The 12,989-nt window shown below is 51.2% G+C and overlaps 1 protein-coding gene across 1 annotated transcript in view; it reads right to left on the bottom strand.

The window, feature by feature from the left end:
- FOXO6 (forkhead box O6) overlaps positions 1 to 1,769 on the bottom strand; it is a 119,433-nt gene extending 117,664 nt beyond the window's left edge. The window contains exon 1 of the mRNA XM_035117804.2: positions 147 to 1,769. Coding sequence (XP_034973695.2) covers positions 147 to 623 — 477 coding nt within the window. The 5' untranslated portion in view covers positions 624 to 1,769. The remainder of the gene's footprint in view (positions 1 to 146) is intronic.
- Between the last annotated feature and the right edge of the window lie 11,220 nt (positions 1,770 to 12,989).

The following is a 12,989-nucleotide window of genomic DNA, read 5'->3' as shown; positions in this document are numbered from 1 at the left end:
ACCCCCATTTAGAGTCTACTACATCAACCCAAGGAGGCTCAGCAATAGTGAAACTTCCACTAGCGCCTCTTGAAAACTAGGGCTCTAGTTTCTGCCGAGGGAGGCGAGAGGAGCAGGGTGAAGGAGGTGGAGAATCGCTCGGGTACCTTCCAACCAGCCGAACTGTTGCTGTCTCCTTTATCCTTAAAATAAGGGACGTATCTGACCATCCAGTCGTAGATCTGCGAGAGGGTGAGTCGCTTCTCCGGGGAGCTCTCGATCGCTTTGGTGATGAGATCCGCGTAAGAGAGGTTGCCCCAGGCGTTGCGCCGCGAGGTCTTCGCCTTGCGGAGCTGTCCAACGTCCGCGCCCAGAGAAGGCAGCGCCGGGGTGGCTTTGCCGCGCTCCGACGCCACTCCGGCGTTCTCGGCGCCTTCCGTTCCGCCGGCCAAGGGGTGCTTGGAGCCGCCGCCTCCTCCACCAGCGCCGCTACCACCACCACCAGCGCCGGCAGCCGCGGCTCCATCGTCCTCTTCTCCCGGGAAGTCGGGGTGAGGCAGCGGCCAGGTGCAGGAGCGAGGCCGGCTCTGGGGTTCAAAATCCGGGTCGATGTCAACCTGATGCGCTTGCAGCTTCTCATCCATGTTCCTCCCCCTCCCCCCCCGAAGCCGCCTTTTCTTTCCTTCCCCCCCTTTTTTTCCTTTATCCCGGGGGGTCTCCTTTGTAAATTTCCAACGGAAGGATCGCAACAGCAAACGGCGCTTTTAGGAAGCGAAGGTCCAAGGCAGCAGCAGCAGCATCGCACCAAAGTGGGTCGGGGAGAACGAGCGAGAGAAGGAGGGGGGGAGAACGAGCGAGGGGGGCGGGATATGGAGACGTTGCCTCGCAGGGTTTGGAGAGGAAGGTGCGTCTGGGGAGCGGTGGCGGGGAAGGGGGAGAGGAAGGCAAGAGAGAGTGAGAGAGGGAGGCTCGAGTCCAGAGCACAGCTTGGCCGCGCAAGGGAGGTTCAGCTGGAAGGGCAAGGAGCGGCGAAGGCGGCTGCTTCCTCCATCAAGCCCGGCGAGCGAGAGACAGAGCAGGGAGGGGGCCGCCCGTTCAAGCAACAGATGAGCAGGAGGAGCGCGCCGGGCGCAGGAGGAGCGGCGTGCGCTTTCGAGGGAGAAGGGCTTCCTCCGGCGATGCGAAGCCTCCAAGGCCTCCTTCCCCTCGCTTGAGTCCAGGCGAGTTCAGTTCCTCCGGGCTCCAGCAAGGAGCGAATTAATCCCAGGAAGGAGCAGGAAGAGCGTCCAGGCACAGCGGGAACCCGGCGCTAAAGGGCCCGGAGGTGGCGATGGAGACGCGCGGCTGGCGCTGGCATGATCGCCCTCCTCTCTTCTCGCGCTCTCCACGCCGCCGGCACGCACCTGAGGCAGAGGCTGGGCTGCTCACCCGGCGGCCAGGCAGGTAGCGCGCGCGCGCTTTTCTCTCGCTCTTCCACACACCTAGCACCTGCTGCTGCTGCTGCCCTCGGCGCGGCAGCCCCCTCTGCTCGCCGCTGTCTCCCCCGCCGCCGCCTTGGTATTGTCGGTCACCTCGTCCTCCTGCCGCTGCTGCTGCTTCTCCTTCTCCTGCCGCTGCTGCGCTCGTGCCGCCCCGAGCGGGCGCCGCCTCTCTCTGGGGACCCGGCGGGATGGCAACATGCTGAGGAGGAGGAGGAGGAAACGGCGGCGGCGGCCGCCACTCTCTGCCTCGCTGCCCTCTCGTCACCCAGCCCCGCGAGCGAAGAGCGACTGACACACACGCGCGCGCGCTCGCACACAGACCCACACACAGTGAGAGAGGGGGAGAGCCCGCCAGGCGAGCCGGCTGCACCTCAGGGAGGGGGTGGGCGGGGAGGGAGGAGGAGGGGCCGGGCCGGCGAGCGGAGGGGGAAAGAGGGCGGGGCCTCGGGCAGCACCTTACACGAGAGGAGGAGGAGCGCGCCAGCCGGGCTTGCCTTGCCTTCCCGCCTGGCTGGCTGCGCGCAGAGTCTCGTCGGCTCTCTGCCCGGCTGCACAAGTCTGGACGCTCCAGCCAAACCACATGATCACAACACAAGCGGGCGCCGGGCTTCCCCCCTTCGCTGCCGTCGCGCGAGCTGCAGGGCGGAGGGGGGCGACGCCACGGACGGGCGGCACCATGGCAGTGCTCAGGCCCTCTCTGGACTTCGCCTTGTCCAGTCCTACCCCGCCACCGCAGCACGTCCCGCTTCTTCGCCGAAGGTGTCTCGCGCTCGCGCCACACTTTTCACAAGCAGGAGTGCTGACATTTCTGAACCTCCTCAGGGCTTCCCTTCCTCTCCTCGGGGCCTCCTCACGGCATTTTGCCGCCTGAGGCACAAATGGTGTCTCCCCACCCCCATCCTCCCCAACCAAATTATAGCAATCATGGCTGGTCGGGTGAGTTTGGTCCCGGAGGTAGAAAGTCCCACAAGCACCTCTCCGTTCCCCACCACCCTGGCGATACATTTACAATTATTTATTTATTTATTATTATTACTATTACTATTTTCTGCTCTATCAGATCACCCTAAGACAGGTGGAGCTGCCTTCTTTCCCTGCCACTACCTTGGCAGTACATGTACTGTTGTTGTTGCTGTAGTTTTATGTCCTTTCAGGTTGCTCTATGATCAGCTGGCTGAGGCAGCCACCTCAATCCGCCTAACGGTAGGGTCGGCCCTGCTCAGCGCTTCGCTACCTGGGCACGGGCAGCCTGTCCGCACCTCTCCTCTCCCAGACTTCACAGACACCTTTGCAGCGCCGGGCGGCCACTCCACATGCTACCGGTAGTTCGCCCCACTTATTCCAGAGGGTTCATTACCCCCTTTCGGCGCTTCTACGCCTCTCCAAGCACTTTCCGCGTTTTTTTTCAGAAGCACCAGGCTCTAAAGAACCCTTATCTTCCACGCGCCCCACCGCAGCAATACGATTAAACCCTTCGCGCAGCGCACGTACCCAGAGGTGCTCCCCCCACCCCGCAAGTTCAGGGGAAGCCCCAACCCAGCTCCTTCAGGCCCGCCCGCCTTCCTCCCCCTCCTGTGGTTGGTTAGTCGGGTGTTTTGGGTTGTGTGTTTTTTTCTCTCATTCTAGATTGTTACACTGACCTGACCCGAGTGCCGCCTCCTGATTGGAAGGGACGCGGCACAAGCACAAACCCCAGCGCTCTCCCCATTGGCCCGTTCCCAGCCGGCGTTCTAAAAGGGGCAGGGAAAGGCGGGTTTGGCGGGCGGAGGGAACCTCCCTCGCGTGACGTACAGTGCTTCTTGATTTACCCGCGGGTAACCCGGGGCAACGAAGCTCACAGGCAGGGCAGCCTCCAGCTAGGCCACGCCCATTCGCCTTCGCGCAACGCCCCGCCCCCTTTGCTACAGTATCCTCGTCCAGCCCCCTTGCAAACTTCCAAAGAACAATAAGGCACCTAGGGTGAGGCTACGCCCACTCCCCCAAGGCGCACCCCCTAATATGACTCTTCCTCGAACCCCCATTCATCTTCTCCGAGCCTGATCCCAGTTTGCGCTCCTCGCTCAGCGGAAATTCCAAATCCTATTCGCGTTTCCCAGAAACAAGTCGCACTTATTTCAATGCAAATCAGCAGCACCAGGTCCTTTGGCCAAAGGATGGCACTCCAAAAGCAATAACTGCCAATAAAAATGACTTGCTAGATCTCTAGTGATGCACAGTGACCTATGGCTTGCTTAATCTGGAGCAACTACCTCACCTTGCAATATAGTGCATGCTGAGGGTTAACAAGATGAGTTGTTTTTCTCCCCACTTATGCTTTTGAGTGAAATGAAAATGCAACATTATTATTTGTTTTCATCATTACCTGGAGATAGAAAAGCAAGGAGAAGCAATCCTTTCAAAATAATCTCTAGTGGACAAGGGAATGTTGTGCAACCTCTCTTGGCCTCCTCACCTCTCAGGGGGATGGAGGCAAAGAAGAGTTTGCCAGCTGCTCTACACAGCTGGCTACTTTGGGAGCAACAACCCATATGAAGAGAGCAAAAGTATGCAAAGCCCATAGCTGCCAAGTTCTCCCTTTTTAAAAGGGAAATTCCCTTATGCTGAATAGGCTTCCTCGTGAGAAAAGGGAAAACTTGGCAGCTATGAAAGCCCCCATTGCTTTGAGTCTCCAATCCACTCTAGAATCTTATGTTATTATGCCTGTAGAGTCACATTGTAGCAAGACAACAAATATATAGACTATTATCACAACTAAAAAAAACACCACTGAGATTTAGCCAGAAGGTCCTCCCTTTGATGAGAGTTGTTTAATAAAGTCTTCCTGGTGAATAAATGGTGTGGGTGTGGGTGGGTGCCCTCCAAATTTGGCAGTTGTTCCCACCCTTATATGTATATCAGTGTGGGCACTTTTCCCCTTTCCTTTTTCTAACAAAACAAATTTCCAGGTAAAACATATATATTATTACGTAACACATATATTGTGCATTTTATTTTCTTGTTTCCAGAGGAGTAGAAGTATTAAGCCTTTTTCTGAAAGATGGCGGCGGTAGTGGAAGCACCGTTCGAGCTCCGCATTAGTATTGTATTATTTTACTAGTGTTTTATTATTCTTTTAACCGAAAGAAGGATTGACAGCTGAAGGAAACCTGCAGCCAAGTGAGTAGAACTCCCTAAAGGAAAACAAGATAAACTCCCGAGAGAAAAGACAATTTGCTAACCTGATAAGGGTCTGGCGAGGCCTTGAGAGTTACTCCCTTTTTTGCTGAGTCTGTCTCACGGAGGGCCCTACGATAAGCTCTAAAGGAGGCGAGAAGGCTATTGCCCCAGCGAAAGAGAAATCCTTCAGCTGGAAAATCTTAACTGTGAGTAAAAGACCCACAGAAGACGTCGTTAGTATTTCGTCTCGGCGAGAATTTCCACACGCAGCATTTTATCTATTTTATTATCTATTTTATTGCTGACGACGTCCCCACTGATAAAAATTGTGGATTGACGGCGCCGTTTTAGCTTTTTGAGCAATTAAACACGCTTTTAGAAAGAAAGTTTACGGGGACTGAGGGGAGGCTGTGAATCCAGGAGGCTACTGTTCCAGCAAGCTGTGAAAGATTGCCTCATTTGTTACCTTTCTATTTCAAAGTCATATTGATAAACTCCTTGTAAGCCACAGTTCCACGGTTCCTCCCTTTGATGGTTTTTAATTATTATTTTAAGGAATTGGTTTTTTAACCCTTGCTAGCTATGGGTCATGGGAAACGATTGAGAGAACTTGAAGAACCTTTGTCGCTCCCAAAACCAAAATTAAAAAGGACTGACCGACACCTGGGGAAAAGAGGGTGTGGCCAAGTAGACCACCATGCCGAGGTGGAAACCTACAATCGCTCCCTCCCGCTAGACGACCTTGAAGACCCTACAGTGATGGCCCAGTGCTCCCCCAAATCAACGATCCATCTGAACTCTCCATGTAAAGGGAACCAAACCCCTCTGAATGGAGGAACGGCCCCTGACCTAATGGATTGCCCTAGATGCGAACAACTACACTTGGTTATTCGGACTCTTCACTATATTTTCAAAAAAATGGATGAGATATCTCTCCAATTATCAAATCTCCAACAGAAAGTGGATAAACCTGAGCTACAAACATTTGGATCAAAAACATTCCAAAACTCACCCCTTGTTAAAAAGTCTCCAGCTCTCCACCCCCTCTCAGTCAAATCGGAGGGGGGGAAACACAAATATCACCTTAATCCTCAACTTAACAAACAAGCACTAGTCCTGCAACCTAAGAAAATCTGCCTTTTTATCCGGGCTAATTCAGCAAAATGGCTCAACTTAGAAGGGGCTAAAGAGTGCCTCAGTAAAATCCTAAAGATCAAGAACCAGCAAATAGACATACATGCGGTGCTGCCCCTGCTACAGCAGGACGGTTCCCTCAGGGTGATCCTAGCTTTTCATTCCCCAAAGGTCCCTTCTATGATTGCACGTCGGAAAAAGGACCTGATTAAGGCTGATATCATCCCAACGAGGGTGTTTATGGACAACTTGATTAAGCCCTTATTATGCAGAGCAGCCGACGGCACGCCTCAAAGTACAGACCGCTCTGACACACCAGATAAAGATGCTGCTATACAACTTCCCCATCTAATCTCAGCACCCCCTTGCCCACTTAATGAACCTTCACCTGTACCTGACATCCTGCAAACCTCCTTGGACGAAAGCGCGCTCATCATTTCTTTTGGCGAACTTCCGTTGAGTGAACAAGCAGAAACAATTCAAAGACTCGATGCGCTTAAATCGCAGCTCTTACATGCCCATGATAAAGCAAAGGCCAAAAATAAGCTGATTCCATCTTGCTCGACAGAAGCACAGGACCTCCTTCAATTTAGCCCCGTGCCTAAATCCAAATGTCTTCAGCAGGCTCTATCATGCCGGGCAACAACAACATTATGCTCTGACCTGCATGACGGCCCCTCAACATCTGCCTTAATAAATTTTGACCCGCTCACCCTGACGGAGTCAGCGAAGGACAAAGTCTTGGCCCCTCAGCAAGAGCTAAATTCCGGCTCGACACATTCATCTATGCCGGCCTTAGAATCCTCACCCTCTCCGGATAGAACAACACCCAACCAGCAAATGAGTCTCCAAAGAAACCTCTTCATAATATCTGATCCTACAGCAGACCCCTGGCAACCTCAGCCTCTATGGGAAGGTACTCCTTTAGTACAAGATACGACAGCGGATCTGATTGAAGACCCGATGGGCCGTATAAACAAAATTATCCAAATTCCAAATGACAATTCTACTAGAGATTCTGTCCATGCTGATCTAACTTCCATCTCCTCTAGCAGAATGAATATGCCGACCTTACAGCCAAACCTTCCTAATACGGTTACTACTTTGGGACGCCTACCCCTGTTGCCATCCTCCCAAAGGAAAATAACAGATTTCTTTGTATCTGCAACTCCCCCCACTAAAGAACCTTCCTTGCATCCGAATTGACTGCTAAATGGTCAGACTAGAAAATCCCCCCTGACATTTTTATGTTGGAACATTGCAGGATGGAGGGGGAAAAAAGCAGATCCTGATTTTTTGAAGTTTATAAATTTATTTCAGATAATACTCCTGCAAGAAACTTGGGAAGAGGAGGCAATTGATATAAACGGCTACAATCTCATTTCTCTCCCAGCCTGCCCCTCCCTTAAAGGCGGACGCCCTAGTGGAGGCCTGTTGATCGCCATCTCTCTTAAATTGCAGGCCAAATTTACGCTTGTCCAGTCATTACCTCCTTATGCCATCACAGGCTTGATTTCCGGTGAAAAATTTGAATTACTAATTACAAATGTTTATCTCCCTCCGGGTGGTCTTTCAGCAGACCTACACCGCAAATGGGAAGCCTTGGAGGAGCACTTATTATATTGTTATTTTAAACATCCTAATATTCCCGCAGTAATGGGTGGCGATTTCAATGCCCGTACAGCTGCAAATTGGGAGATGATAAGTAAGGCCAAGTGGTGGGTCCCCCCTAGTTTTCAAAACTCGGCTTTAACCCCCCTGGCTCTGAGATTATCCAAAGATAACAGAGTGAATGAGGCGGGTGTCTTACTCTACCAAATGGCAATCCACCTAAATCTAGTTATTTTAAATGGCAGCTGCCCGCCTGATATCCCTGGAGACTTCACTCACCTGGGTTCATCCTCAAATAGTGTCCTTGATTATTTTTTAGTTTCCAAGGACCTATTCACAGATTTCTTTTATTTCAAAATAGAAAATGTACATTTGAGTGACCATCTCCCTTTAGTCGCTAAACTTTCTTTGGATTGGCTACCGGTTGAGAAAAGACACCCTACCCACATGGGACTAAATGCTGCGGGCCAAATAAGAGGAATAAAATGGTCAGCGACTCAGGCCCAAAAATACACGGCATTTTTCCAAAAAAAGAAAACCGAACCTCATATTGTCCTATTAGCAGATACACCCGACTACAATAAGACTCTAGACTTGTTCTCTCTACTCTATATTGTGCATTTTATTTTCTTGTTTCCAGAGGAGTAGAAGTATTAAGCCTTTTGCAGCAGAAATTACAGCATTGCAGCAAATTTTAAAGATAATGATAAATTTAAAAGAAAAAGAAAAATTAAAATACCCTTATTTTTTGTTTATATTCAAGCTGAATGTGAATGAGAAGACGCTCATGTTGCTTGCATTGAAAAATACACCATGATATGTAGACTGCTTTGCAATCTACTATATGTGTGTGCATGTATACTAAATTAGAAGACTAATTTGTTAGCCATTAAGGTTCTACAAGTCACTTTATTGTATGTTGTTGTGCTGTTCAAACAAGTGTTTCCAAGTCATATTGGGGAGGGCTTTGTCCTCAGAGGCACCATATCCATTCATTAAGTAAATAAAGAGAAGCTTTAAAAACACACACAAATAATTTAATAAAATATCACAAAAATCCATAATAATCCAAAATTGCCGAACATGAATCAGTGTAGGTAAGCAAAATATTGTCAATAGGATACTACTAAATGTCGTTTGGGGGGGGGGTGAGTCTGGCACTTAAACAACCTGCTTCCAGTTCAGTTTTGCTACGGTAGGAAAGAAAACCTAGCAAAGCAGAGCCCCTATGGTATAACTCCCTTTGGTGGCAACCTGCCACCAGAGGCAAGCCCATTGAAAAACAGCCTGCCTTCCTACGACTCATCAGCAATGGTGGCGCAGCACGGTCAATGGAAGGACGTGAGCAGCCGGGTACACTTGCCCCCGGGCCTTGGAGGGCTAAGCCAGCTGGGATGTGGGGGTCTGCGGGACTTACGTTGTCATGCCAAGAACAAGACGCCTGCCTCTGGCCTCTGCATGGGCCAGGGAAGCAAAGGTGTCACCTAGCCTTCAGCCCTGGTGTCTGGGCTGTGCGAGTGGGGACAGGAGCAAAATGAAGCACCACCTGGAAGTCAGTTGCAGCCTGACTTCATTGCATCCCTGAGGTTTTCCTTGATCTATGCCAGTGTGTGCAAGATAAGAGCCTAGGCCAAGATTCTCAATGGTGTATGTGTGTGTAAGTGTAACCGTAATTGTAACCAAATACCTCCACCCCCAAATTTCCCATGGTTGGACATGACTCTTGCAGCACTCCCAGGCTGCATCTGCATGACACTCCTGGGTAGTAGCAGCCACGCTCTGCAACGGTAGCAGGCAGAGTTGGAGAGGTTTCAGTTATCTTTGGCTGATGAGTGAAAGGTTGGTCTTTCTTTGTCACAGCCAGAGGGATGAGCCCCACCAGGTGTGAAAGGTGCATTCTTTGTACATGTCATCCCAGCTGTTTTCAGCAACCCAACTCCAGCTCCTTTGTGTGCTGCTGAGCAGGTTGGGCTAAGGACACAGAGGGAGTGTCAGCTCTTTTGAATGCAGAGCACCTGGGCTGGAAGAGGGCCAACTTGCCTTCTGAGCTGAGGCCTCTTCCAGTTCAGCCAAGCAAAATGAGCCAAGGCATGCTAGACCCATGCGGTTAAGTACCACTTAGTGTGTGTGTGTGTGTGTGTGTGTGTGTGCACGCTTTAAATGTATAGTGCCAGAGTTAAACCAGTGCGACCTGCAACAAAATGTTGCAGCATGAGGTTATCCTCTGGGAGATGCCTTTCTTTCCCCTTTTTGCAGCAGCTGTTACCCCTTTCCCGAAATACTTGTGAAGCATCTGGGATATTCTGGGAAGATAAAACAGCAATCGCCTCCTGCCATCACTCCTTTTCACAAATGGCAGCCAGAAAAAGAAAAGTTTCAAACGCAGAAGAAAGATAACAAACCAAGGTAGCAAAACGGATGGCATTTAAATTGGTGCAGGGAGCCTGCCTCAGCCCATTTCTTTCTGGGCAAACATCCAGGGGCTGCAAGCCAGAGGCGAGCGAGGCCCGGGGCAAAAGTGAGCAGAGCAATTAATCTAAACGATGCCTTCGTGCAGGAGGCTGACTTCTGCACACGCTCTCACACTCCTCTCTATCCTCCACCCAAGCAAGCAAGAAGCATGACCAGAGTTCACAGGCACATTCCAGCCAGGCAAAAATGTTTGGAGTGCAAAGGAGGGTCAATGAGGGGTGCCCCTTGGCAAGGGGTGAAATCTACAGGCCAGATTTACCCCCTGGTCTGGAGGTTCCCCGCCCCTGATTTTAATGAGATCCTAATGAGATGAATGCAAGTTTTACAAACGACTAACAAAAGAAAGGGAGTACCAAAGTGGGGCAGGGGGCAGGCAGGGAGAACAGACATACTCATGGAAGAGAGGACAATCAACAGCTCCTTACCATGGTGACTATTGCCTCTGCCTCTACATTTGGAGGTAGCGATGATTCTGAGTGCCAGTTGATGGAAACCAGGATAGTGCTCTGGCGCTCAGATCCTGCTTGTGGCATCTGGTTGGCCAGTGTGAGAGCAGGCAGCTGGACTAGATGGGCCACTGGTCTGATCCTGCAAACTGTTAGATGGGGCCTGAGAGAAACCCAAACGGGCAGATTTCTCCATCTCTAGCTCTGTCTAGCCAACCCTTCCCTGCCTCTCCCCCCAGCCCGTGGCCTCGCTTTGCCCACGCTCCACCGGATGGCACAGCAGGCTCTCCCCTATAATTGGGCTGGTCACTCCCTGATGATCTCACTGCCCTGCTATGCCATTGGGATTAAGTCAGACACCTGCCATCTCGGCCAAGGGTGTAATTACCAACCTTGCTCTTCTGGGAGCTTGGAAGAGAAGGTGGCAGCCAGTTAGTGGGCGAGGCTGCAGCATGTACGGGAGGCGTGCCAGCATTCGCGCTGTTTGCGAAAATCACAGGCCCTCAAATGCTTGGTTAAGGGGTAGGGGTGGGGCAGATGAGTGCTTCCTTTCATAGCTAGTTCGTATTTCTTAAGAGGTATTGAGGCTTACAAGTAGCTCAACTTCCCCAGAGCACACTCTTGTCTGCAGCTACCCCAGACCCTGTGGCGTACTACATACAGGGATAGCCAATGTCGTGCCCTGCAAATGTTTATTGATTCCAGCTGCCATTAGCCCTAGCAAACACAACTTGCAGTCAGCAATAACTGGAGCAGTAGTCCAAAAACAAAGTGGCACGCCTGCTATCCCTGGGTCAGACTAGGATTGGGTTCAAATCTCCACTCATCCATAAAACTCACACTGGTCAGCTTTGGGCCAGTTGCCATCTCTCAGCCTTACCAATTTTGCTGTGAAGATCAGTCACAGAGGAAGAACTGCACCCAGAAGCGGATTTAGGGCAGCGGGACTGTTTCCGCCATACTGGACACTGACATAGTGAAATTAGTAGAATTGAAAGCGAGAGGCAGGGAATTGTGGCCTTGTGCAGGGCACCTCTATAATTTGGAAGACCAAATCCACCCCTGCAGCACCCCATGACTTACAGGAAGGTCATGGCAAGAGGGAGACCATCCTGGCCCCACCCACAAGCCAGTGAAGGAGCAGCTGTTCCAGTGCTAGCTTTCCTCTCCCCTCCCCAGTCCTTTTTCCTTTTCTGTTGCATCTGGTATTTTATGAGCCTGCAGCAGTGGCAGACTTCGGGCTTTAAAATTCCAGCAGTGCCCTGTGCAATGCCAAAATTTGGCACCCCTGCCTGCCTCTCGCCTTCCATTGTTTGTCATCATTGCAGCACCCCCTGCGGTGCCCTCTCAGCTCGGCGCCCAACGCAGGCAAACCAGTTGCGCTCCCCTAAATTGGCCTCTGCCTGCAGGTAGGGGCTGTCTTAGCATTCAGTGCCGCTCCAGTTCTCAAAAGTTGCCCTGGCTGCCTGCATGCTGATGGGTCAGGTTCCTGTATTAATTTACAAACCCATAGCAACTTGGGTCCAGGATACCTTAATTCCTGGTTCCTTATATCCCTGGCCAATCACTCAGTTCCTTGGGGGGGGGGAGTCACTGGCAGTGATCTCCCATGACCGGTATGCACAGCTCATATCTACCAGGAACCACGCGTTCAGTGCTGTGGGTCCAATTGTGTGGACCCCCCCCCCTCCTGCTGAAATCAGACAGCCCCCCACACCTGTTGAAGGTCTGATGCCAATGAAGACTTTAAAAAACTGCAGGTGCTTTTGCCTAATATGCACAGCTTTGCAAGCAACATCTCCCGGTATAATGCATTGTGGTGTGTGATTTTCAGCATTATATATGCCTTTATGCACAGTGTGCCCTCATATATACAATTTTGTACAGACTGTTTGGCCAGAGAACTGCAGGTTAAAGCCCTATGTGAAAGAGCAGCTGCTTTCACATTCAGAAAGACCCAGTTTCAGCCCTTGGTATCCTGGAGAATGTCCCCTGTCTGAATGTCCAGAGAGCTGCTGCCCATCAGCAAAGAGAATATTGAGTTTGGTGGAACTGGTGACCTGCCTTGGTAGAAGGGTCCTTCCTATGTTCTGAGTCTAGTTTTAGGAGTTAGCGCTTGTTGGACACACACTGGCCAAACACAGCAAAATGAGAGTTCCTAATGTCCCGGTTAAGCAACAGAGAGATTGATATCCATTGTTGTTCGGCTAAACCACTTTCTTGGGAGGAGCCCCATTAAAGTAATCACTCTCATTTAGAGATTCCATATTAAGTAGCTGCTGGAGGCTGTGTGATGATTTTGCACAGGTGGCGCAGAGCAGCCTCTGCTAGCCTGATGCCAAACATTGACAGAAGAGAGTGAGAGAAAGAGATCTATGCCACTGTCAGAGCTGGCATCAGGGTTTGGTATCCTCGGCCAGCTGCCAAGCCCCAGTTCCCTGGAAGAGCCTTTGGCTACCAGGAGGTGCAGTTCTTCCTCGTTGCCACGACTACTTCCCCATGTGGTCCCTCCACAGCTGGATCTCTGGCCAAGTGAGTTGACCAGGGCCAGCCAACGGGCTGCTCTCCAGATGTTGTTGGACCGCAACATCTCTGACTATTTACTGTGTTGGCTGCCCCTGGAGTCGATGGTGACACTGGTGGGGAAGTGAGGAGGGTAGCAAGGAGGATGCATAGATTCCCAGGAGTTGTGCTAGTGCACACAGGAGGC

Source organism: Zootoca vivipara, chromosome 6, assembly GCF_963506605.1.
Source record: "Zootoca vivipara chromosome 6, rZooViv1.1, whole genome shotgun sequence".
NCBI lineage: Eukaryota > Metazoa > Chordata > Lepidosauria > Squamata > Lacertidae > Zootoca > Zootoca vivipara.
This window is presented reverse-complemented; position numbering and strand designations above follow the sequence as displayed.